This window comes from Megascapheus bottae, chromosome 3 (assembly GCF_031878675.1).
Source record: "Megascapheus bottae isolate mThoBot1 chromosome 3, mThoBot2.hap1, whole genome shotgun sequence".
In the NCBI taxonomy this organism is placed as follows: Eukaryota; Metazoa; Chordata; class Mammalia; order Rodentia; family Geomyidae; genus Megascapheus; species Megascapheus bottae.
In genome coordinates this window covers 79356116-79382928 of record NC_143511.1, presented here as the reverse complement: position 1 = coordinate 79382928, position 26813 = coordinate 79356116, and the positions used below count along the sequence as shown (strand labels likewise).

At 40.2% G+C, this 26813-nt stretch overlaps 1 protein-coding gene and 1 pseudogene across 2 annotated transcripts in view; one reads left to right on the top strand and one right to left on the bottom strand.

Moving 5' to 3' along the window:
• Fbxw2 (F-box and WD repeat domain containing 2) overlaps positions 1-26813 on the top strand; it is a 36174-nt gene that overhangs the window by 7302 nt on the left and 2059 nt on the right. For both annotated transcript variants that reach the window (XM_090330532.1, XM_090330531.1), the window contains 4 exons: positions 9679-9873; positions 12208-12341; positions 14945-15031; positions 17561-17730. In XM_090330532.1, the coding sequence (XP_090186658.1) occupies positions 9679-9873; positions 12208-12341; positions 14945-15031; positions 17561-17730 (586 nt within the window). The remainder of the gene's footprint in view (positions 1-9678; positions 9874-12207; positions 12342-14944; positions 15032-17560; positions 17731-26813) is intronic.
• On the bottom strand, positions 11412-11987 carry LOC150065855 (large ribosomal subunit protein uL15 pseudogene; annotated as a pseudogene).

The following is a 26813-nucleotide window of genomic DNA, read 5'->3' as shown; positions in this document are numbered from 1 at the left end:
TTTACATTTGGCAATAAGCTTTTTTTTTTTTTTTTGTGGGTCATGGGGCTTGAAGTTGGTCTGGGTGCTGTCCCTGAGTTCTTCAGGGACTTTCTCTTGAGCCAAGTCCACTTCCCATTTTCTAGGGGTTAATTGGAGATAAGAGGCTCAGGTCCTTTTGTTCCTGGGTTGGCTTTGAACCTTGATCCTCAGATCTCAGCCTCTTGAGTAGCTAGGATTACAGGCGTGAGCCTCTGCACCCACCTTTGGCAATAAACTTATGGTGACTCTGTAGCACCCCAAACCATTAGTAAGATAGTTTTGCCAGAGAGATTCATGGCACATGCTAAAATTATCATTCTATTGATAGAATTACCTTTTTGTTCTGTAGTTTGTTCTGAAATGACAAGAAAGAAGCCTAGTGTGCCTCTACTGGTCAATAGATATTTACCCATGAAATGCCTACAACTTTGAAGGCAATTTGAGAGCATACATGGGAGAAGTAGGGCAGTTTTTACCCCAGAGGGTATATAGCATGGATTAGGAAGGTGACCTAACTTAGGTAAAAGTCTGTGTGTGGTCTGTCAAATCACAGCACTTGTGTAGCATCTCTGTTGCAGTAAGTATCATCATGTATTCAGGCTTGGAGCAGCTACAGTTGAATTTCTAAGAGTGGCCTCACATGAAGGCATTAGTGAAATAGTCTTGACTTTTTTTTAACTGATTTTTTTTTTGTTGTTGTTTTTATGTAGTTAAGTTATTGTATTATTTGATATTATATCATAACAAATATTTCAAAAGGTATAGAATTTATTGCTAAATTGGTATCATAAAACACAACCATCATTTCTGGTATTCATTTCCATAGAAATCATCCCAAAATTATAGAATCAGTCAATAGAAAAAATAATGTGAAAAGTAATAAAACTATTAAAATTTCTAAAATTTTATGTAAGCATTATACTCCCCTCATACTCCCCTCAATATAGGCAAGTGAATCTTGTAGGATGATCCAAAGATATCATTTGTTGACATTAATTTTTAGATTGGTTGATTGAATGAAATAACATTGTTCCATAATCACTCCACAAATTCAGGTTATGTTTTTCTGCATTCACCAAGGAAGATTATGGCATTATCAGTAAATGGATAAGTAGTTGTATTATATTTAACAGAGAAGAATCAAGAACCAAGTGTTGTTGTTGTTTTTTAAGGGTCGGTCCTGGGGCCTGAACTCAGGACGTGGGCACTGTCCCTAAACTTTTTTGCTCAAGGCTAGTCCTTTACCACTTCTAGCCTTTTGGTGGAGATGAGTCTTATGGAGTTTCCTGTGTGGTTGAGCTATGAACTAGTCCACTTAAGCCACAGTCCACTTCTGGTTTTCTGGTGGTTAATTGGGGATAAAAGAATCTATGTCATAGACTTTCCTGCATGGGTTGGCTTTGAACTGTGGTTCTCAGATCTCAGCCTCCTGAGTAGCTAGGATTACAGGAGTGAGCCATCAGTGCCCAACATGAGTATATTTCTTTTTAGGCATTGTTACCCCTTCTTTTGCTCTTTCCCAGTGATAACTTGAATTCATAGAAATAAGTAATGTATACCTACAAATATTTTAAAATATCAATATAATGCCTACACAGTTTTGTTTTGTTTTTTAATACATTAGCCCAATTATTTCAGGGTTTCTGGTACTCTTCGTTAATGCCAGTAATGTCTCCACCCTCATACTGTGACAATATCTTAAGTGTTCAAATTCCCATCAAGGCTTTTTAAAGAGGTCTCAGAATTTCTCTTGAGTTCCGAGCTTCTGTCATGGATAACTAGGTCAAGAATTAGGATAAAGGTAAAAAGTGATTTAAAAAATGAAAAAGGAGAATTTGGATACAAGAACAACTAGTGAAGGAGTTGACAGGATTTAATAATAGATTAAATATGTGGCAAGGAGAAGAGAGACTTCAAGAATGGCCGAGGTGGGCCGGGAGTTTGGCCTAGTGGTAGAGTGCTTGCTTAGCATGCACAAAGACCCGTGCTCAATTCCTCCGTTCCACATACATAGAAAAAAACAAAGCCACAAGTGATGCTGAGGCTCAAGTGGTAGAGTTCTAGCCTTGAGAAAGTCCAAGGACAGCATTCAGGCCCTGAGCTCAAACCCAAGACTGGCCAAAAAAAAAGAATGACTGAGGTGTCTAGCTTTTAATGCCTGGAAAGATAGTAGCACTAATAATGTGACTGGAAAATGATGGAATGAGGCAGTGACTCATGCCTGCAACAGTTACAAGTGAGTTAAGAGACAGCAGGATTTATGTGGGTATAAGTAGGAGGGTGGTAGGCCTGGTTGGCCTGCCAAAAATGTGAGACCAGATGGAAAATAAAAGGGGTAGGGGTTTTGGCTCAAGGGATAGGCCCTGACTTCATCCCTCGTATTTCCAAAGGATTAAAAAAGAGAAAGTGATAATGAATCTGAGAGAGTAGATGAAGTTCACTTTGGGATGGACTAAATCTTGATGCCCACCATATATATGTATATATGGAGGTTCTCATGGTATTTGGAAATACAGCTCAGAGATTTGAGGAGTACTTGTTTCTAGAGAAAAACTTAGGAGTTGAGTAATACCACAACAGCTATGGCTGGAATAATACAATTTTAAAAGGAGATTTAAAGGGGGCAAAACACAAAGGCTAGAGCAGAGTTTTGATAAGTGTGCTGTGAGAAGTGAAAGAAGTGGGTGGTGAAGAGTTTTATTGGAAAGTTGTATTCAGTTGGTCAGCAGAGTCCAGTCCTCAGAGAGGTGCTGGAGAAGTAGGATCTGATTCTACCAGTTAAATATTTAAACTTGGTAAGATAGCTTACTGTGGGTTGCAGTTCATTTTTCTGCCTCTATTTGTTACATGCCCAGTCCTGACTTTTTTTTTTTCATATTTTTTTTTGTAATTAATAGAAGGATTACATTATATTCACCAGATAGAGGTGCATTACTTCACATACATCGATACCCTTTGTCATGTCTTGGTCCTGACTTTTGTTTTTGTTTTTTGTTTTTTGCCAGTCCTCGGCTTGAGCTCAGGGTCTGAGCACTGTCTTTGGACTTTCTCAAGGCTAGAGCTCTACCACTTGAGCCTCAGCACCACTTCTGCTTTTTTCTATGTATGTGGTACCAAAGAATCCAACCCGGGTCTTCGTGCATGCTAAGCAAGCACTCTACCACTAGGCCAAACTCCCAGCCCCGGTCCTGACTTTTTTTTTTTTTTTTTGCCAGTCCTGGGCTTGAGCTCAGGGCCTGAGTGTTATCCTTGGACTTTCTCAAGGCTAGAGCTCTACCACTTGAGCCTCAGCACCACTTCGGCTTTTTTTTTTGTATGTATGTGGTACCAAGGAATCGAACCCGGGTCTTCATGCATGCTAGGCAAGCACTTTAACCACTTGGCCAAACTCCCGGCCCCCTGACTTCTTTTATATCAAAATATGTTTTCATAATTAAGCATGACTCCTTTACTTTCATAAAATGAAAGCAAGTGAAAGTTTCTCTTTCACTCACATGCTGCATGAATGAAAAAAAATGTGTTTTGGGGAAGGCCAACACAGAGCCAGAGAGGAGAACAATGACTCCTTTAGGCAGTCAGAGTAGACATGACACTCAAACAAACCTGGTTATTTTAAAAAAAAAAAATACTTCTTTAGAGCTGGGTGCAGTGGCTCGTGCTTGTAATCCTAGCTGCTCAGGAGAATAAGATCTGAGGATCAAAGTTCAAGGCCAGCACAGGCACAAAAGGACTGGAGACTCTTGTCTCCAATTAACCTCTAGAAAATGGTAAGTGGGGATTGGGTCAAGAGTAACCTTGAACTGAAGGGCTCAGGGACAATGCCCAGGCCCAGGGGTAGGGTGGTTGCCTAAAGAGCTCAGGGACAGCTTCCAGGCCAAGTTCAAGCCCATGATCCACACACACAAAAAAATTATATACACACAGACACACGCACATTACTTTAGGGCAAAAAACAGTGGCATAAAGGAGGATATTCTTAGGAGAGGAACACAAAGGTGCAATGTCTATTTGCATTTGATCATATAAAATATTTATTGAAATGAACTCTAGAAATTGGACTTGGGACTGGGACATAGACTAGAAGTAGAGTGCCTGCCTAGCATGCACATAGCCCTGGGTTCGATTCCTCGGTATCACAGACACAGAAAAAGCTGCAAGTGGTACTGTGGCTCAAGTGGCAGAGCACTAGCCTTGAGCAAAAAGTGTCCAAGGACACTGCCCGGGTCCTGGGTTCAAGCCCCAGGACTGGTAAAAAAAAAATGGACTTGAGGTTTTTTTCCTTCATTGTTGTTTTTGTTTTCTTTTTGTCTTGTTTGTTCATTTATTTGTCTTTGGGAAAGGCAAAGAGGACACAGAGATGATGGGATAAAAAGTGAAAAAATGCAGCAGTGTACTTGACACTGTTGAAAATGAACTATATAATCTGTTTGACTATCTATATATCTATCCACCCATCCAGTGTTGGGATGGAACCCAAGGCAACTCTTGACAGGCTAAGTCAGCACTGTACCAGTGAGCCATACTCCTAAACCCCTATGTTTTGATCATTTTAAAATACACAGTTCTGTGCCATTAAGTATGTTACCACTACCATTTCCAGAATGATTTCCATCTTCCCAAACTGAAACCATGTCAGCTAACTGCTAATTACCTCCTTTTCCTCCAGTCTGCTGTCTATGAACAGGATTATATTTCTTCTTTTCTGATTGACTTAGTTCACTTAGCACAGTGTCTTCAAGATTTTTCCATGTTCTTGCATGTATTAGAATTTCATCTCTTTTGAAGACTAAATAATACTCCATTGTAACTGTAGACCACATTTTCTGTGTCCTCTTTATTTGGCCTTCTTGCCTTTAATTTTTTTTGTTCCTACCACATCCAGTTTTCCTCAGCTTATTTCAGAAATACAGCTAAGATCATAGTTAAATATCTTCCTGGCTTAAATGGCAGCTTACCTTGCTACTATTTGCTAGTCACACTGAAGTTTGTTCCTTCTTTCTTTCTTTCCTTTCTTTCTTTTCTTTTCTTTCTTTCTCTCTTTCTCTTTCTTTCTTTCTTTCTCTCTTTCTTTTTTAATATAGTTAGTATCCATATTTAAGCAATGCATTTTAAAAAGTAATATAAATCTTTAATTTTGGGGATGGTAATAGTTGTTTATAAATTGGCTCAGATGCCTATCATGCATATGTAATATAGAGGTACTTAATATGATACCACAGATGTGTAGGGTTGGCAAACCACTGAATGTGGGCCATGTCCTGCAGAAGACTGAATGTAACAGACTGGTGTCACAACTTAAAATATTTACTATCCAGTCTTCTACAGGAGTAGTTTTCCTGATAGAAAAGAAATAGCATATATCATTTTTCTTTATTTTTTATTTCTTAGCCTGGTTAACTTACATACAGATTTAAAAAAAAATTATTTGGGGGATAATGTATAAAGGGGTTACAGTTACATTTGTCATATAGTAGGTGCATTACTTCTGTACATTGATACCTCTTCTCATGTTTTTGTCCCTTTTCTTCCTACATGGATTTTTTAGTTTCTTGTATTTTTTCTCTGTTATTGAGATTAAGTAGTTACATGCATAATCATTTTTATATTCAACACTTGTAAGAATCATCATTCTGATTTACAAAGCTTATGAGTAATATAAAATACATAGAACTCAAGTTTTACTTAGGAAAAAAGGTTAACTCTTCAAACATTGATAAAATTATTATTATTTATTTATTTATTTTTGCCAGTTCTGGGGCTTGAACTCAGGGCCTGAGCACTGTCCTTAGGTTTTCTCAAGGGTAGAGCTCTGCCACTTGAGCCAGCTTTTTCTATGTATGTAATACCAAGGAATTGAACCCTGGTCTTCAAGCATACTAGGCAAGCACTCTACCACTAGGCCAAACTCCCAGCCCCTGACAAAATTATTTCTTCTTGATCAAGTGATATGTACATTTCCTTCTGGTTGCTTAGTATGGGTTGTTCCCTTCCTCCCTCCCATTCCCTCTGTCCCTTCACCACCCCTGAGTTGCTCAGTTCTTCTGCTTAGTCTGTGCCCTCCTCCCATTATGTAGATTTTATTGGATTAGAATCTCCAAAGTTCTTTTGTGTGTTTGGGAGGGGTACTAAGATGTGAACTAAAAGGTTGGCACTTGCTAGGCACACACTCTACCACTTGAGGGCGGGGGGTCATGGGGCTTGAACTCTGGACCTAGGTGCTGTCCCTTTCCGACCTATCCTTCCTTTTCTCTGTCTCTGTCTCTCTCTGTCTCTGTCTCTGTCTGTCTCTGTCTCTCTCTCTCTCTCTCTCTCTCTCTCTCTCTCTCTCTGCCAGTTCGGCTTGAACTCTGGGCCTAGATGCTGTTCCTAGGCTCTTTTTGCTCAAAGCTAGTGCACTACCACTTGAGCCACAGTGCTACCTCTGGCTTTTTCTGGTGATTAATTGGAGATGAGTCTCACGGACTTTCTTGCTTAGGCTAACTTTGAACCTCAGTCCTTAGATCTCAGCCTCCTGAGTAGCTAGGATTACAGGCATGAGCCACCAGCACCTGGCTAGCTTTTTTTCCCCTTTATTTTTTTTTGTCATGAGATCAGGAGCCCTGCTTGGCACAGTTCTATAAATATGTGTTGAATGAATCAATAAAACTCCAGCTGAACACTTGTCGGTAGATTAGAACTATGCTCTTATATGACTTACAATGATTTCTTTTCCAGTATAATTCCCTAAGAATATAGTTAAGAAACATACAAACAAAAGATTTTTCCATCTCTCTGGGCTGTGCTGTCCCGCACAGTAGCTAAAAGTCCTGTTTTGAGTTCTTGAGCTATGGATAGTTCAAACTGAGATCTGAAATTGAAATACCAGAATTAAGAAACTAAAATGATTAATTAATATTTATCAATAAGTTAATATATTGAATAAATCTTTAGTTGTTCACCAAAAAATACTGAGTTAGCCAGGAGCAGATGGCTCATGCCTGTAATCCCAGCTACTCAGGAGGCTGAAATCTAAAGATTTTAGTTTGAAGCCAGTATTGTCAGGAAAGCCCGTGATACTCTTTATCTCCAATTAACTACCAAAAACACTGAAGTGGAGCTGTGTCTCAACTGGTAGAATGCTGGATTTGAACACAAACACTCAAGAACAACATCCACACCCTGAGTTCAAACCTCAGGACTGGTACACATACTGAGTTAAATAAAATAAATATTTTTCTATGTAGTTTTACTTTTCTAAGTGACTGGTAGGACATTTTGAAATTGTATATGCATTTACATCTTTATTTCTGTTAAACATCACTGTTGGAGACCTTTGGGTACCCAAATTCTGCTGATATGTTAGAATTACCTGACAAACTTTGAAGATTATTGTACTTGATACCTCAAGTATTCTAAACTAGTTTCCGGATAGTGCTCCAATTTATGTATGCTATTTGTTTATTTGATTTTGCAGTACTGAGGATGGAACCAAGGGCCTCACCCACAATAGACAAGTGCTGTAATTACTGAGCTGTGTTCCCAGCCATTGCTTGTGCAAAGTACCTGGATCATTCTAATGTCTCACATGCCTTCATTTTTCTGTTCCCTCAGTGAATCTGCCCATGTTAAAGTCATGTTCTTATTGTTCAAATTGTTCTTACTGTCAAATCTGACTTTTTAGCTGGGTGCTAGTGGCTCATGCCTATTAACTACTCAGGAGGCTGAGAACTGAGGATTGCGTTTCAAAGTTAACACAGTCCTTGAGACTCTTATTCCAGAAAACTGAAAGTGGTGCGTGCTGTGGCTTAAAGTAGTAGTTTCAAAGTTAACACAGTCCTTGAGATTCTTATTCCAGAAAACTGAAAGTGGTGCGTGCCGTGGCTTAAAGTAGTAGAGCATTAGCCTTGAGTGAAAAAGCTCAGGGACAGTACCCAGGCCCTAATAAGTTCAAATCCTACAACCAACCAAAAAAAGAAACAGTGGTTTTGACTTTAGCCATTTCAACACTTTTCAAAACTGGTTATTGGCCTGGCCCAGTGGCTCATGCCTGTAATCCTAGCTAGGATTCAGGAGGATCCAGTTCAGAGCCAGCCTGGACTAAAGAACGTGAGAATCTCCAATTAACCACTAGAAAACGGGGAAGTGGAGCTGAGGCTCTAGGGGTAGGATGGTAGCCTTGAGCTGAAGAGCTCAGGGACAGCTCCTAGCCCCAGAGTTCTAGCCCCATGACCCACAATAACAAACAAACAAAAAAAACAACACCAAAAAAAAAACAAAACAAAACTGGTTATTGGGTGCTTTCTTAGAACAGTATGTCCAGGTCTTTGTGACTATGTTTACTGTCTTCTCAAAATATCTTTTTGTTGAGTCTTTAAATTAAAAGTAAATTGTGAGAAAAGAGTTAACCATTAGCACTCTAAACTTAATTAGACCAGAGTCCTGAATTGTTACCATGATTAATATAACATTGTCATCATAGACAGGGAAAAAAACCCTGTTCTTTTTCCTAGAGAATTTTAGGAGCTTTATAAGCGCTTTGTAAGTTTACTTATATGCATGCCTGCAGTTATTTGTCCTGGTTTTCTTTGAGGCTTCTTCACATATTTCAAGACTACAAAATAGATGACCAGTTAATTTTTTGCAGAAGTTATTCAGTGGTCTGAGCTTTCTCCTCTCCCTCCCCCTGTCTCTTTCCCTCCCTCCCTCCCTCCCTCTCACTCTCCCTCCCTCCCTCCTTCCCTCCCTTCCTTCCTCCCCCTTTTCCCCTCCCTCCTCCTCTCCCTTTCCTTTTTCTCTCCCTCTCCCCCCTCTTCTCTCTCTCCCTCCCTCCCTCCCCCTCTTCCTCTCCTTCCCTCTCTCTCTCTCTCCCTCCCTCTTTCTCCTTCCTTCTTTCCTTCCTCCTTCCCCTTCCTCTTCAACCCTCCCCCCCCACCAATCCTGGGACTAGAACTCATGGCCTGGAACCTACTTCTCTCTCTCTCTCTCTCTCTTTCTCTCTTTTATTTTTGTGGGTCATGGGACTTGAACTCAGCCTAGGTCCTGTCCCAGAGTTTTTTAGCTCAAGGCTACCACCTTATCCCTGGGCCTGGGCGTTGTCTCTGAGCTCTTCAGCTCAAGGCTACTGCCCTACCCTTGAGCCAAGCCCCACTTCCTGTTTTCTAGAGGTTAATTGGAGATAAGAGTCCTTTTGTGCCCATGCTGGCACAAACCTATGTCATCAGATATCAGCTTCCAGAGTAGCTAGGATTACAGGCATGAGCCACTGCGCCTGGGGCTCTACTTATTACTGTTGAGTAGTAGACAAACATGTGATCATAGATAGTACCCAGCCATTTCAAGCTCAAATTGGAAAAGTCATAATACCTACAGATTTATGGAATTCTTCAAGTGAACACATCACAGGATGCTTCAGTCTAATCTCTTTTTTATCAGCTGGAAAATTAAGAGGAAAGGCTGAAACCTAACAGCTTTGATTCTGTGATTCTTAATGTGTGTGACACCATTTTGGTGACTGAGCAACTCAATGTTGTTCTCTCCATGTGTTGGTTTCTCTTGAAATGGAAATACTAGAGAAGGTGACCCTGAGGGTCTTTTTTGAGAATACTGTTTGGGGGATTGATTTTCCTTCTTCAGGGTGTATGTTTCATGCATTAATAACACACTGCTTTTCTTTTAAAGGGTCAGATGACTTGTCTGCAAAACTGTGGGATGTGAGCACAGGGCAGTGTGTTTATGGCATCCAGACCCATACATGTGCAGCAGTGAAGTTCGATGAGCAGAAGCTTGTGACAGGCTCCTTTGACAACACTGTGGCCTGCTGGGAATGGAGTTCCGGAGCCAGGACCCAGCACTTCCGAGGGCACACGGGGGCGGGTGGGTTACTCTTTTCCAAAGGTTTTGACAATCATTTTAGCCTATCTTATTAAAACTAGAAGCCAAGTATGTCAGCCCCCACCCCCTTAATTAATCTGCCATTCTCTTTTCCTCCTCCTTCTTTGGAATGTTGTCTACAATTTTGCTTTTCCTTAGTCCATTGAAAAATGTTTGTGTACCCGTAAGCTGTGAGCTGTGATTTTTTCCTCTCTCCTAGTTCATGTATACGCAAATGAGCAGTCAATTCATCTGCTTTTGTCAGATTCCATCCCTCCCAAAATGACTGTCCTTCACTTAGAAATTCAGTGCTATTTGTTTTGTAGCTTCAGAGCTGAACACCTTTGAATTGAATGTGGTCTTCACTGTTTTTGTTCAGGGAGAGTACAGTTTGCAGGTTATTAACACAGGCAATTACCTAGATAAAATGACAGTAACTGATAACCTAAGTTCCTCCTAATAAGTAGATAGCAGCTTTTGCGGCTGAAAGCTGGTCTTTTAAAGGTAGTCTTGAGCTTCTGTTGCATTCTGTTTTGGAGTGCTGTGTAGTGAGTTACTTCCCAGCCTTTTGTGTAACGCCTTCTTTCCTTCCTCTGTTTATGTACTGCTTTAGCCTCTGAGAGTCACAGTTTGTGCTCTTTGACACCATATTTATGAGTAGCCTTCCAAGACTTGCTCTCTGCTGTAGATTCTCCCAGGTGGGTACTGCTGTTAGATCACACGAGGTAAGGCATGATAGCCTTACTCACCACCAGATCCCTTCTCTCTTCTTCATTCTTACATTGAATTTGGCCTAGTGGTAGAGTGCTTGCCTAGCATGCATGAAGACCCGGGTTCGATTCCTCGGAACCACATACATAGAAAATAGCCAGAAATGGTGTGGTGGGCTCAAGTGGTAGAGCTCTAGCCTTGAGAAAGTCCAAGGACTGAACTCAAGCCCTGCGTTTAAGCCTAGGACTGGCAGGGGGGGAAAAAAGTTCTATTTACTGTCTCCTGGACATTGCAGTGGCTTTTCTTAAATCCATGCCTTTCTTGTTTCTTGTACCTACATAATTATTTTCCTTTTCTTGATAAGCTCTACTCATTCTTCAGGGCTTATCTCCGATACTCTCTTTTCTGAAGTCCTCCTTGATAGCCGTGTGCAGTTAGTCATTCTCCATAGTGTTCCCCTGGACTAAAGAAACTACTATTCTTCATCCCTAGGTTCTCAGCGTCCTTTAGAGCTTGAAGACATTGAGAAAAAAGAAAAATACTGAATATTCTACTATTGTACCTATACTGATTTAGGTGCTAGATATTAGTGTGTTGAATTAATTAGCTTAGTTTGCCATTTTTCTCTTTACATTGGCTTTTCTTAAGAGGGTCCTGTTTTGAAGCTTAAAATTCGTCACATTTTTGTCTTACTATCATTGCAAACCTGAATAAGGCCATGTGTGATCTGGTTTTTTGCATAGGCTAAGTAAGCATTCTGGGTAACATCAGACAGATGGTTTTAAGAAGTACCATTGTCTCCATCACTGGATGTGTGTCTCACTTCAAAACTAGCACAAATGTAGGAGGTTGTATTGTTCTTGGGACTTTCCAACCTTAGAGCAATGAACTTCAGAAATGACAAGAATTTTTGTTTTCAAAGAACGTAAGCATTTAATGAACATCCAGTGTGGCTTCAAGCCACTAGACACAGGCACCCTCAAGACACCCTCAAGATCCTTAAACTTCTCCTCAGCTCTTCTGCTGAAGGATTTGGGTTTTGGTTTTCACGATGACAGGCTGCTTAGGGAGTTTTCCTTTCCCAAGAACTTTGTAGTAACGTCAGTGATGGAGCAACTCCAGTCTTGTGTTTGGCAGCATTTACCCTTGTCTGCTTGCTGGCCAGTGTCCACAGTTCATCAAAGGTTAACAGTTGGACAAAAGCTCTGATTCCTCTTTAAGTGGTAATGCCTCTTACCAACTTTCCCTAAGTAACCTGGGTGATGTTTGTCAAAGTTGGTCCTGTGGTGATGCATACCACCAGCATTACCGCGTCCTCCTGGGTACTTCCGGTGCTTGCTGACGCGGCCGTGGCCATGGCTCACATGGCCCCGAAGTTTCCGGGTCTTCCTCAGTCTGGATAGCATGTTGGCAACGGGACCAAAGAACATAATGACAATGATTTTGAAATAGGTTTTTAAAATTTAAATCATGCTATTGCCGGTTGAGGAGCATATCATAGTACCTCTTGGTAAGAGAATTGAACAGTTAGGCAGTAGGAAGAATAAACATTATCAAATGTTTGTTAAAAATGGTCCATTGGCAGAGGGGGTTGTATTTTAACTTTGTTTATGTTATATACACTAGTGTTTAGCGTGGACTACAATGATGAACTGGATATCTTGGTGAGTGGCTCTGCAGACTTCACTGTAAAAGTATGGGCTCTCTCTGCTGGGACATGCCTCAATACACTCACCGGGCACACGGAATGGGTCACCAAGGTAGGAAGACTTAAGAATCTTCCTGGTGTCAGGCTCTTCATTTGTGGGATTGGGTGATGGTGGACATTACCTTACAGTGTTAAGAGATGATGGTATTGAAGGGGGAATAGATAGATGCACTCAGTTCTGTGATAGTGTGCACCATTATACACAGGGAATAAAGAATCAGAGATGGGGCAGGCAATGGAGCTTAGTGGTAGAGTGCTTGAGTAGCATGCATGAAGTCTTGAGTTTGGTTCCTTAGTACCACATAAAAAAATGAATGAATGAGGGGCCGGGAGTTTGGCCTAGTGGTTAAAGTGCTTGCCTAGCATGCACGAAGACCCGGGTTCGATTCCTCGGTACCACATACATAGAAAAAAGCCAGAAGTGGTGCTGAGGCTCAAGTGGTAGAGCTCTAACCTTGAGAAAGTCCAAGGGCAGTGCTCAGGCCCTGAGCTGAAGCCCAGGACTGGCAAAAAAAAAAAAAAAAAAAAAAAGAATGAATGAACCGGGAGTTTGACCTAGTGGTAGAGTGCTTGCCTAGCATGAAGACCCCGGTTTAATTCCTTGGTACCACATACATAGAAAAAGCCGGAAATGCTGCTGTGGCTCAAGTGTTGGAGAGCTCTAGCCTTGAGAAAGCCCTGAGTTCAAGCCCCGGGACTGGCAATAATAATAATAATAAAGTTAATAAAATCAAAAGGAAAAAATAACCATTAAAATCATTCTTTAAAAATATCAGAGACAACTGGTAGGTTTTAGATTGGGTAGATAATTAGATCTTTTTTCTAAAATAGGTGAGGCTTAAGGGAGACCTGAGTTTTATCATCTGCTGGATTTTTATGACTATTAAGTGAGATGGGGTACCCCCCAGCACCATGCCTGATGCTTGCCATCAGGTCTGTTACAGTTGAATTTGCCACCCAGGCTTCTGAACAAGTAAATCTTGCCTCTCACCATATGCAGATTGATTGATTGATTGATTGATTGATTTAAAGTGACTAGGTCCAGCCAGTACCTGCCTACAACCCTAGCTTTGTGAAAGAAATATAGTTTGAGGCCAGCCTGGGCATACTTGTAAGAGCCTTCCTTAACTAGTAGCTGCATGCAGTGGCACACACCTGTCATTCCAGCAAAGTATAAGAAGTTGAGCATAGTATTGTTTGCATGTTATCTCCTAGCTGTTGCAAGAAACATAAAGTCGGTAGATCAAGGTCTAGGTATAGACCTGAACCATATCTCAGAAATAACAAGCACAGAAAAGGGCTGGAGGAGTGCCATTGGTAGAGTGTCTGTGTAGCAAGTGTGGCGTCCTAAATTCAACTCCCAGAATATAAGCAAACCCTAGAACCTAATATGCATAGATTATCCCAAGTACAGGGAAATGTTAGCTACTATTACATTCTGCTGTTACTATAATAATTACTTTTGCTTACAATTCCTATTTCATCTTCACTATTATTATGTGAAAGAAGATAGCTGAAAGACAAGTAGAGCTAAAGGCACAGCTTATTTGTAGAGTTTTTGCTTACTATGTGTTTTGAATCCTTGGGTTCCATTCCCAGCACCAAAATGTGTGTATGTATATGTGTGTAAATGATACTGGATGGTCTTGCCTGGGGTTTCAAAGTTACATATGTTTGTGAATGTATTTGTATATGTGTGAATTTTGCATGTATATGTGTATATACATACACATACATATGCATATATACTATGTAGTATACATGTTTATGAAAAGTGATCATTTGCATTTATTAATTGGCCAATGAATTTTTTCTTTGTGTTTTCTTCTGTTAATCACATTTATCATTTTTAAAATGTGATGGTTCTAATGTCTGCTTCCCGACTTGTTGTATAAGACTAACCAACCATAAGGCAGCCAACATGAGATAGCTCTAGATTTTTTTTTTTTCTTTTTGTGACAAGGTCTCACTATATATAATTCAGGCTGCCTTGAACTTGAAATCCTCCTGCTTGAGCTTTCTCACTGTTGAGATTACAGATGTGTGTCATCACATCATGTAGTAAAAATAGTTGTAATAAAAACCTTGGTAGGACTTAACAGGATAATAGAGTTATAGCTTAGTCATTCTAACATACCATATCCACTCAGTTCTCCCTCCCTCCCTCTCTTCTTTCTTTCTTCCCTTTTCCCTTCCTCCCCTCCCCTTTCTTTCCCTCTCTCTTCCCTTTCCCTCCCCTCCTATGTGCCAAGACAGAAGGGCCAGCACTTTTTGTTCAGACCTGGCATCTATCATTTGAACCACATCTCTAGCCCTGTTTTTTTCACTGGCAATTTTTAGGATATAGTCTTAATTTCTGCTTCTGCTTTCAACTAAGCCACAATCCACCTACTTTCAAACAAACAGGCAAAACAACTTTTACCATTAATTGTACAAATGGATGCTCTACCCATTTTAGACTTCCCATCATTGCAAGGGTCACAGGCACACACCACCATGTCCTGCTTCTCTCTGTGGACATAGAGTCTTGGACTTTTTTATTCATGCTGGCCTGACGCCCCAATTCCTTTCAATCTCAGCTTCTCACGTAGCTTGTCACAACAGGGACAACATTGAGAAGTTCTTTGTATAACACAGATCTTTATGTATTTGCAGGTGGTTTTACAGAAGTGCAAAGTCAAGTCTCTCTTGCATAGCCCTGGAGACTATATCCTCTTAAGTGCAGACAAATATGAGATCAAGGTGAGTTTTTTTTCTCCACTACTTTGTCTCGCTAAAGAAAAACAGACAAGAAAAGGAAATTAAAGAGGGATAACAAAGGAAAAATACTCTAAAGCCAACATAGGCTTTGCTGCCCTTGTTGGTATTTGTTTTGATTTTATTTTTTTGGTCAGTTTTGGGAATTGAACTCTGGGCCTGGGCATTTTTCCTGAGTTCTTCAGCTCAAGGCTACTTCCCTACCCCTTGGGGTTTTATGGTGGTTAATTGAAGATAAGAGTCTCACAGATTTTTAATGCCTGGGCTGGCTTTGCACTGCAATCCTCTGATATCAGCCTCCTGAATAGCTAGGAATTCAAGCATGAGCCACCATGCCCAACTTGTTTTGATGTTTTAAGGAGAGTGTAAAAATGGAAGGAGGCAGGGTGAGCAAATATAGTCATACTGAGTATATACTTCATTGAAAATGAACTAAGCAACTTGTGGGCAGGGATGGGAGTGGGAAACTGGAAGAAAGGAAGGAAGGGATGACACTGTCTAAAACAATTGTACTTATTACCTAATTTATGAAATAGTAACCCCTCTGTATAATACTTAATAACAATAAAATTATATTAAATAAAAACATTCCAAGGCTTAAGTGCTTTGCAGTTTCTAACCCAAATTTTCTTTCCTTTTTTTTTTTGCGGGGGGTGGGGGTGGGGGGTGGGGGGTTGGGGGGTTGGGGGAAGGGGAAGGGGTGAGTCATAGGGCTTAAACTCAGCCTGGACACTGTCCACAAGCTCTTCAGCTCAAGGCTACCACCCTACCCTTGAACCAAGCCCCACTTCCCGTTTTCTGGAGGTTAATTGGAGATAAGAATTTCAGGTCCTTTTGTGTCCTAGCTGGCTTTGAGCCTTGATCCTCAGATCTCAGCCTCCTAAGTAGCCCGGCTTCTTTCTCCTCCCCCCCACCCCACACAGATTCTTATTGTGTAGCACAGTGTATGCTTCAGAGTCATGATCTTCTTGCTTAAGTCTCCTGAAGCAAGAGGTTATGTGCGTATTTTCTTTTCTTTTGTTTTTCTTTTTTTTCCTTGATCTCTTCCTCTCTCTTGTCTTTCTCTTTTTTTCCCCTTTTTCTGTACTGGGGATTGAACCCAGGAAGTCTCATGCTTGCTAGGCAAATGCTTTGCCATTTAAAGCTTTTTTTTTTTTAATTTTGAGAGGTAGTTTTGCCCACTTATCCTAGGCTGATCATGAGCTCCTGTCTCTGCCTCCTAATTAGCTGGGATTATAGGTCCTTACTCTTTTTTAAAAAAATTTTTATTGTCGGGGTAATCTGTAGACGAGGGGTTACAGTTACATTCACCAGATGGTAGGTGCATTACTTCTCACACATTGATACAGCTTCTCTTGTGTTTGTCCCCTCCCAATCATCTTGTTTTTTCCCCTTCCCTTTCCTATTTCAAATAAACAAATAAATGTATATACAATATACCAGGTAACAAAGTCAAATATAATAACAGTATGAGATTAACCAAAGGGCAACAAAAGAGAAGAGAAATAACATAGTACATTAAGAACAATTAGACAAGATAAAGCTCTTGTTTCCATATCCTAGAGTTCCTTTTATTTAGTCTCATTCTATATCACCTTATGTACCTAGGTTTCATGCTGTTGTAATCCTCTGTTAGGAGAGTCCTCGATGTGTACTAATTATTACAAATGAGGGAAACCATTGAGTATGGGCCCTTATTCTTCTTTTTCTTTTATTTTTTGCCAGTCCTGGGCCTTGAACTCAGGGCCTGAACACTGTCCTTGGGCTTTCTCAAGGCTAGAGCTCTACTACTTGAGCCACAGCACCACTCCCAGCTTTTTTTTTTTTTTTTTTTTTTTTAATGTATGTGGTACCGAAGAATCAAATCCGGATCTTTGTTCATGCTAGGCAAGTACTCTTACCACTAGGCCAAATTCCCTGCCCCAGGCCCTGACTCTTGAGGCACATGCCTCCTTCCTTCCTCAAGTCTTAGATCTGATCTATGAGAAATTTATTTGTTGTTGTAACAGTTTGCAAAGAATTTATACAACACATTCAGACTTTTTTTTTTTGCCAGTTCTGGGGTTTGAACTCAGGGCCTGGGCACTGTCCTTGGGCTTTCCAAAGGCTAGTGCTCTACCACTTGAGCCATAGCACCACAAAGCACAGCTTTTTCTGTGTATGTGGTACCAAGGAAACGAACCCAGGGTTTCGTGTATGCTAGGCACGTACTCTACCACTAGGCCACACTCCTGGCCCCACATTCATACATTTTATTTCATCTTTTAAGCTGTCTGTGTGGTAGGCATTGTCTTTATTACAAAAACAAGGATTCAGAAAGGCAAACTTTTCCTTAACATAACACAGGAGAATTAGAATTTAATCCCATAACTCTTAACTAGGTATTTGTTGCATATTTCACTTTTTGTCTTTAGCAAATTCAAGCATCATTATCATTATTGAAAACCACATTATTTAAGGACTAGCCTTCTGTGGTGATAAGATTTCTTTCTTTTTTCTTTTTTTGTCTTGTAGATTTGGCCAATTGGGAGAGAAATCAACTGCAAATGCTTAAAGACATTGTCTGTCTCCGAGGATAGAAGTATCTGCCTACAGCCAAGGCTTCATTTTGACGGCAAATACATTGTCTGTAGCTCAGCACTTGGTCTCTACCAGTGGGACTTTGCCAGTTATGATGTTCTCAGGTAATCTTTCCTTGGGACTTAGGCTTTAACTTTCAAAGACTACTGCACTGCATACTAAATATTTGAATGTATTTTTTAGAAACTACCCATCAGTTACAAATAGGGTTATACATATTGAATAGTTCATATTTGTTTTAGAGACCCTCAGCAAATTGAGGAAGGATTAAATGCCACTACCTAAAGATCTGAGTTCTAATTCTTCCCCTACTCTGAACCATGAACCATGTCCCCTTGCAGGATCTAACATTCTTTTCTGGAAAATGAGAGGCTTAGATGAGAAAATCTGTTATTTCTTTTTATTCTAATACTTTAAGGTCTACTTCAAATTAGGAATTCTGTTACACAAGCTTGGCCTTCTTTTGACTAGTAGAATTAGAGTTACTTAGGAAAATAATGTAATTTGCAGGCTGGTAGCATGACCTAGTGGTAGAGTGCCTGTCTAGCATGCACAAATCGGGGCCAGGAGTTTGGCTAGTGGTAGAGTGCTTGCCTAGCATGCACGGAGATCCAGGTTCGATTCCTCGGTACACATACATAGAAGAAAGCCAGAAGTGGTGCTGAGGCTCAGGTGAGTCCTAGCCTTGAGAAAGCCCAAGGATAGTGCTCAGGCCCTGAGTTCAAGCCCCAGGACTAGTAATAATGATAATAATAATAAAAATAGAAAAAAAGGTAACTTGCAGGGGTTTCCTCCAAAGAAATAAGACATTCATAGACCCCCCTGGGAGAAGTGGCAGTATCTCAGCATGTTTTCAGCTCATGGCAGCTGGTGTCATGAATGTCATGTGATACACTGAGAATTTACTCTAGGGATAGACTTTGGTTTGGGTGCAAAGTCTTATGGTATTGGTACCTCTCTTTTGCCACAGACCAGGGATGGTGTGTGTGCCTCGGAACCTTCTGATATTTTTGACCCACAATCTGATTTTTTTTTCTGTCCAATCTCCTTCCCTTCCCCCATTTTGGAACAACCAGTTAGGACAAACCTTATTCTACCAAATCCTTTACTGAAAGCATTTTATTTAATTTTTATCCTCTAAAAATCATATCCTCATAATTTTTTAAAAGATAGATTTCTTATATGAGATCTTTTTTCTTGTATGAAATAATAAGAGATCTTTTCTCCCCCCCCCCTTTCATTAATTGTGAGGCTTGAACTCTGGGCTTGGGTACTGTCCCTGAACTCGTCAGCTTAAGGGTTATCATTCTACCCCTTCAGCCATAGCAGCACTTCCAGTTTTCTTCAGGTCTCAGCCTCCTGAGTGGTTAGAATTACAAGTGTGAGCCCCTGGGGTCTAGTCTTTTTATCTCTTATATGAGATAATTTATTTTTTGTTCAAGAAAGATCTCTTATATGAGGTTTTTTTCTGTCCCCATTTTTTTGAGCACTGTCCTGTTAGAGCTTTATCACTTGAACCTCAGCACCACTTCTGGCGTTTTTCTATGTATGTGGTACCGAAGAATCGAACCTGGGTCTTCGTGCATGCTAGGCAAGCACTCTACCACTAGGCCAAACTCCCAGCCCCTAGTTAGAAATAATTTTAACACAAGTTTTTGAATTTAGACAACACTTTTTCACTAAAATAAGATATACTTGGTAGCACTATTTTAATAAAAACCAAGAAGGAAATAATCTCAAATTATCTTACCATACAACAATTTATAAAAACACATTTGTTTCTAAAGTAATCAGAATGTTTCTCTGACATTGGGATTTCGGTAAAGTAAGAATCTTCTAGAGATATTTGAGAGAAAATAATATGTTCATATCATGTTAGAGTGGTAAATCTTTTGATCATTGCAGTTCATCGGCTTTGGTTACCATGCAGCACTATTGAGAAAGAAATCTAGGGAAGTCAGTTAAGACAGAAAAGTGGGCTCTACTATCTGTTTAAAAAATCAATCTTGGGAAGCCAGGAGTTTGGCCTAATGGTAGAGTGCTTGCCTAGCATGCACGAAGACCCGGGTTTGATTCCTTGGTACCACATATATAGCAAAAAGCCAGACGTGGTACTGTGGCTGAAGTGGTAGAGCCCTATCCTTGAGAAAATCCAGGGACAGTGCTCAGGCCCTGAGCTCATGCCCAGGACTGGCAAAAAAAAAAAAAAAAAAAAAAAATCAATCTTGGGGCCGGGAGCTTGGCCTGGTGGTAGAGTGCTTGCCTAGCATGCACGAAGACCTGGATTCAATTCCTCGGTACCACATACATGGGGAAAAAAAGCCAGAAATGGTGCTGAGGCTCAAGTGGTAGAGCTCTAACCTTGAGAAAGTCCAAGGACAGTGGTCAGACCCTGAGCTCAAGCCCACGACTGGAAAAAAAAAATCAGTCTTTCGGTCACATCTCAAGACATCCAGGGCTCCTAATAGAATGCTGGGAGTTGACTGGTTGTGGCTCCATTAGTGAAAACACTTGGTTGTCTTTAGTCTACAGAGATTGTCATTTTGGAAGTGGATTCCTATCTTCATTTTCTTTTCTTTTTCATTTTCAAATCTTTAATTGTTACTTTCTTATATTCTGCCACCCTCCTTTCTTCATTGTCTTTGTGCCTTTTGAAATTCAACTTCTGGCTTAGGCTTGGCTATTTCTGTCACTGGAGAATGAAGGAAGACTTCCTTCCAGTTTTCAGGAAAAATCTCAGGTCCTTCCAATCCACACATGTAAAGCATTTCAGGGTGTCTCCCAGGTAAAAGTTCTAGTGAGGATTGATTTTAGTATAACAGGGTAAATAGAAAGAGAGAAACATTTCCTGCTCCCTAAGGAGGAAATAGGATTTAAAGACTGATCTGGGTGACTGTGTGCATATTTTTCATTTCTTCTATGCCTTGGGTTTTTTTGGGGGATGATTAGGGGGGCTAGTCCTGAGGCTTGAACTCAGGGCCTGGACACTGTCTTGAGCTTTCTCAAGGCTAGCACTTTACCACTTGAGCCACAGCACCACTTCTGGCTTTTGTGTGTGTATGTGGTATGAGGAATTGAACCCCCCCCCCCCCGGGCTTTGTGCATGCTAAGTGAGCAGTCTGTCACTAGGCCCTCAGATTTATTTATTTATTTATTTATTTATTTATTTATATTTTTTTGCCAGTCCTGGGCTGGAGCTCAGGGCCTGAGCACTTTCCTTGGACTTTTTCAAGGCTAGAGCTCTACCACTTGAGCCTCAGCACCACTTCTGGCTTTTTTCCATGTGTGTGGTACCGAGGAATCGAACCCCGGTCTTCGTGCGTGCTAGGCAAGCACTTAACCACTAGGCCAAACTCCTGGCCCCAGATTTTTGTTTTTTTTTTAATCTACAAAGTCAATATTAAATAAAATGCCTATGATCAAGACCTAGTACTAGAACTAGCATATGTTTATTACTGTGAAACCCTACAATAAGAAACTTGCTTGAGGCTGAATGTAGTGGCTTATACCTATAATTCCAGCTACAAGAGATCTAGTATTTGGGAATATTGTCATTTGAGGCCAGCTTGGGCAAAAAAGTCAATGGGACCCCATCTCAACCAATAAGCAGTATTTAGCTTGCGCAAGTGATCCTAGCTACTTGGGAACTCCTAGGTAGAAGAATCAACATCCAAGCCAGATTGAGCAAAACCAAACAAACCTACCTTAAAAAATAAATCAGGAACTGGGGCTGGGAGTTTGGTCTAGTGGTAGAGTGCTTGCCTAGCATGCACGAAGACCTGGGTTCGATTCCTCTTTACCACATACATAGAAAAAAGCCAGAAATGGTGCTGAGGCTCAAGTGGTAGAGCTCTAGCCTTGAGAAAGTCCAAGGACAGTGCTCAGGCCCTGAGCTCAAGCCCAGGGCTGGCCAAATAAATAAATAAATAAATCAGGAGGGGCTGAAAATGTAACACAAACAGCCGAATACTTGTTAGGCCCCACCCCTTCACAGAAAAGCAAGGTAGAAATCTGTTTAAATCTCACCTCTTGTACTTTATACCCGTGCTGCATGCCCCTGTTAACCATTCACAGTGTTAATGTTCCATGGCATGACTCAGGAAATGCTGACCTTGAGGAATGGGGAAAATTGAACATTCTTTATATTGTTGTTTTTTTTATGCACAACAGTTTATTTGAAGTCAGCTTGCATGATGTATGATTCTACTGTCCAGGAGGACCTGGCTGGGCCATGTCCCTCTGGTCACAATGTGACAACCCTCATTTATATTTTCAACATTTCTGATATTTTCAGAGCTGGGAGAATTATTTCTAGAAGTGGTTGTTGATTATGATTTGAGTAAAAAATGATAGAAATAGATTCTAAAATACTCTAAGGTCTTTACTTTGTAAATAGGGAAACTGAAGCTAAACATTGATAGGAGTTTTGCATGGATTTCCAGTGTCCTACACCAATATTCATTCATCCTTGGCTGGGTTATCTAATACTCAGTGAACCACAAAGCTGGGAGGCATCAGAAGTTCTTTTGAAATAACTTCTTTTTTTTCCTATGGGGAAACTGTATCTTTTCCAAATAAATATAGCTTTTATTTTGAATAAAAAATGTGAGTAAGGTAGATGGTGGTATCAATGCATAATGATTGATAAAGCTTCTATTTGATCTCATGTTTTCCTTTCTCATATATGCCCCCCTACTCAGAGTGGCCTCTGAAGAGTCCTAAAATATTTTCTTGTTTTTGCACTATCTTTAGAAAAAAGGAACCTTCAGGACTACTTGCTGACAGAGAAAGAATTAGATTCAGAGTTTTTATTGACAAGAAGCTATTTCATCTCAGCCTTTTTCCCTTCCAAACACAAATAAACGAAGCCTTTTGAAGCCTGACAAATCCTATGGCCTCAGTTGCTAGGACCCCATAGAGTTATTTAAATTTGAAGCTAATTGAAAAGAAGCAAAGCACAAATGACAGCATGTTACTCATTCAGTCCAAGACATGATGCAATCTCTAGAGCTAGGTTATCTCAGTGTAGCAGGCAAGGTTACTTAGGTTCAGGGACCAAGTTGCCAGCAGGAAAGCCTATTTGCAGTTCTACAGTGTTCAAAGCCAACAGTCCTGAAAGCCTGTCAAGACCTGTGTTTATGGGGACAGAAACACGAGAGGGTTATCAATGTATGAGAAGTAATGCACTTACTACCTGACGAATATAACTGCAACCCCTCTATACATTATACGAGTAATTAAAAAAAAAAGGCCTGTGTTTTGGGGCAACATATTAATGTTTCCATCTTTGGAATTATTATATTTCCTATTCTTTTGTGTGTGTGTAGGGGGGGTCATGGGCTTGAACTCTGCCTGGGTGCTGTCCCTGAGCTCTTCAGCTCAAGGCTACTGCCCTACCTTTGGGCCTAGGTGTTGTCCCTGAGCTCTTCAGCTCAGAGCCAAGCTCTACTTCCCATTTTTCTAGAGTTGATTGGACTTAAGAGTCTCAGGTCCTTTCTTGCCCATACTGGCTTTGAATCTTGATCCTCAGATCTCAGCCTCCTGAGTAGCTAGGATTACAGGCATGAGTCACTGCACCCAGCTTATCTTTCCTATTCTAAAATGCTATCTCTAGACTCATCCAGCTTCCAGTTTTGCAAAGGTGACAGACAGATTTTCAGTTTCTTTTAGATCTGTGTAAGAATTTTTTTTTTTTTTTGCATTTCTGCTCTAATCATTAGTGAATATTTATTGAATCTGCCTATGTTTTAGGCATTTTGTTGTACTGGGAAGCCAAAGAGATACTTACCAAACTCACAGAAATATGAACAGTAAGAGGGAAAATTGATATTCACTTGCTAATTATAGATTCCGGGTATGCTGTAGTCATAGGCTTTTTAGCTCACACAAGTTTTCAAAGCTGTCAGAATCATTTCTAGAAATGATTGCTGACTTACTCAGTCGTCAGTACCATGAAAAGATACATACATATAAAAATTGTTTAAAAGGAATATAATTTGGTGCATACTGCGTAAGAAGATGTGAGAGACTGGTCTGTTTGAGGAATTCACCAGTGTTCTTGGAGATGGAAAGGCAGTCAGAAGCAATCAAAGAGATTGAGTTTAAACAAGGTGATAACAGAATCAGATTTAATAGGTAACTGATTAAAAGGAGCTAAGAGTCGATAAGGAGAAACGAATAAACAGCTTTTGAAAGTAGTGTTGGCAAAGATGGGGTTTTAGACCAGAGATATGGTAGTAGAGATTGTAGATTTTTTTTTTTTTTGCCAGTTCTGGGCTTGAGCTCAGGGCCTGAGCACTGTCCTTGGACTTTCTCAAAGCTAGAACTCTACCACTTGAGCCTCAGCACCACTTCTGGCTTTTTTCTATATATGTGGTACTGAGGAATCGAACCGGGTCTTCGTGCATGCTAGGCGAGCACTCTACCACTAGGCCAAACTCCTAGCCCCAAGATTGTAAAGAATTCATTAGAAAATAGTTTAGGACCAGGAGTGTGGCCTAGTGGTAAGAGTGCTTGCCTAGCATGCATGAAGCCCTGGGTTTGATTCCCTGGTACCATATACATAGAAAAAGCAGAAGTGGTGCTGTGGCTCCAGTGGTAGAACACTAGTTTTGAGAAAGCCCAAGGACAGTGCTCAGGCCCTGAGTTCAAGCTCCAGGATGGACAGAAAAAGAAAAAAGAAAATAGTTTAGAAGGTAAGGTAGAGCCTGGCGAATATGTGATTTGAGTAAGGTAGAGGGTTAGATGGTTGCTTTGTTGTATTTGGATTGCTTAGCAAGTGAGGAAATAGAGAAGTCGGTTTGGCTATTAAATTCTGTTTTGGACAGATTTTGTATGAGGAACTTAGTCTTATTCACTACTTAATCCTGGTTCTAACCATGGCCAGTGCACTTTAGATCATCAGTGAACTTGATGAATGAATGAGCAAGTCATCGAGGTGGGAAATGGTAAATGAGTTGCTGGTTATGTAACTACTGGAACACACTAATCAGAACCTCTGTTTCCCTTGTATGTAAATCACTTTTTCTTGGGTTAAAGCTCCATCTTGCAGTCCTGTTTATTAAGGCTTGCATCATAACTGTTCAGGGATTGATTTGGAATAATTGCTGTTCTTGAAATTTTCCATCTAAATGGCTACTTCTCTGAGCAGAGTTCTTTCCATTTTTAAATCTAGGGAGGTGAACTCATTCTCTAGTCTACTTTTCTAGAAGAGTACTAATGTTTCTTAACTCTAGGCCTAGTTTTATTGGACATGTTGCCTGTATAGATAGTATCACAGATTTTTTTTTTCTAAATCAGATGATCAATTGTAAGAGAAACTTATGCCTATGATAGACTTAGGCATTTAAGTATTCTCTTAATCTAGATTGGTCAGTTCCATTTTTCTTTTTAAATCTTTTTTATTAAAGAATTTATTAACATTGATTTTTACATCATATTTCAAATGGCGTATTTAATAACAAACAAGTATTCAAGAAGGGAATCTCTATATACAATCACTGGCACTTAGATTTTAGAACATAATTAAAATTAGGCTGAGGGCTTGTATGTCATAGATACATATTGATCTATATAATGAAACACTTTGTCTATGGAGTCATAGATTTTTATGTGTTATGTAGTTGTGTTTATATTTCCAATACCATGTCCATAGCATTGGGTATGCAAATATTGAGTCCTTGCTCTTGTACTGTTTGGATCTAATAGCCACATATTAAGGATACCATGCACCTTTTGTATCTTTGGTCTTGACTTGTCTCACTTAACATGATTCGCTCTAGATTCATCCACTTCCCTGCAAATGCCATTACTTTATCTTGTCTGTTGGCTATGTAGAATTCCATTGTGTGTGTGTGTGTAGTATATATATCACATTTTCTGTATCCATTCATCTGCAGTAGGGCATCTGGGTTGCTATTTCTTCTTTAGGAAAGAAGAAAAACACTTTCTGGCTCAGCTAAGGAAAGGTAGCTGGATTTGCTTACTCCTTGATACACCCATTATATCCACTGTGATGTCTGTGCTGAGTTTTACCTTGTATTCTCTGATAGTTATGTGCTGTGTCTTCTCTATTCTGTGAGGCAAACACTGAGACACCAGCATGTCAGATATTCAGAACATATCCATCATTGGTTCCCTTCTCTGTTTTTTTCAAGGGTTATATACCTCCATTGGAGATATAACTCCACTAGAGATGGTCAGTGCCTCTCTCTCTCAGGAAAGAGCCCAATGCAGGAAAAAAGAGTAGGTCTGCATTCAGACAGATCTGGGATCAAATGGAGGGCTGTGTAATATAAGCAGTGTTAACTATAGCCAGACACTCTGAACTTCTGTGCCTTTACTAGTATGGAGGAGATAGTACCTGCATTTCACTCCATTGTGAGGGTTGAGTTAATTACGATGAACTTCTGACCCATGGTAGATTAAAAAAAAATCAAATGTCTCCCTCCTTTTCTCATATCAAACTGAAATTTACTTCTTTATGGTTCTTCTTTGAATCCTGTTCCCTCTTCTAAAGCCTGTAATGTCTGGCCCCTCTTACACATCTTCCACTGTTATGGGTAATGTGTAATTTCTGAATCTTGTTTTTCTCCTCTACTAGTGAATGTTCTGCACTTGTCCTGGTTACCATTTCCCCACCCACACTGTGACTGGCCTGTTGGATATACTCTAATCTGTTCTTGTTAACACATAAGATAAACTTCCTCTCCTCTAAAAGCCCAGCCTTATTACCATAGAGAAATATTTGTGCCCATGTCTCATGGATCTTTTTCTAGTGCTGCCAGAGAAGGCATAGACTAAGGGTGTAGTAAACAAACTTTTTCCCCCTCCTTTTGTGCTGTTGTTTAGTTAGGTCTCTCTTGTTTTATGCCTTCATTATTCAGGCTTGGAATTTGCCAACCTGCAAAAGTTTGGCTGCCTACCTCATTCCATTTACCAGTAAATGTCATAGAGAAGTTTGTTTGCTGCCTTGTAAGTAGAGTAACACTTTCATCCCTTAAATTTAGATTGTTTAAGGCTTCTGCATATTCTACTGTTAGAGAATTTGAAATATTTCTTACCTGGAGGGGAAGTTCACTCTTGCCTTTTGGTTCTAGCTGATGACACATTGTATGAATCCTTAGCTCAAGTACTTACCTTACCTAGGCTTTGGTTTTGGCATCTTAAAAACTGTTGAGTTACCTGA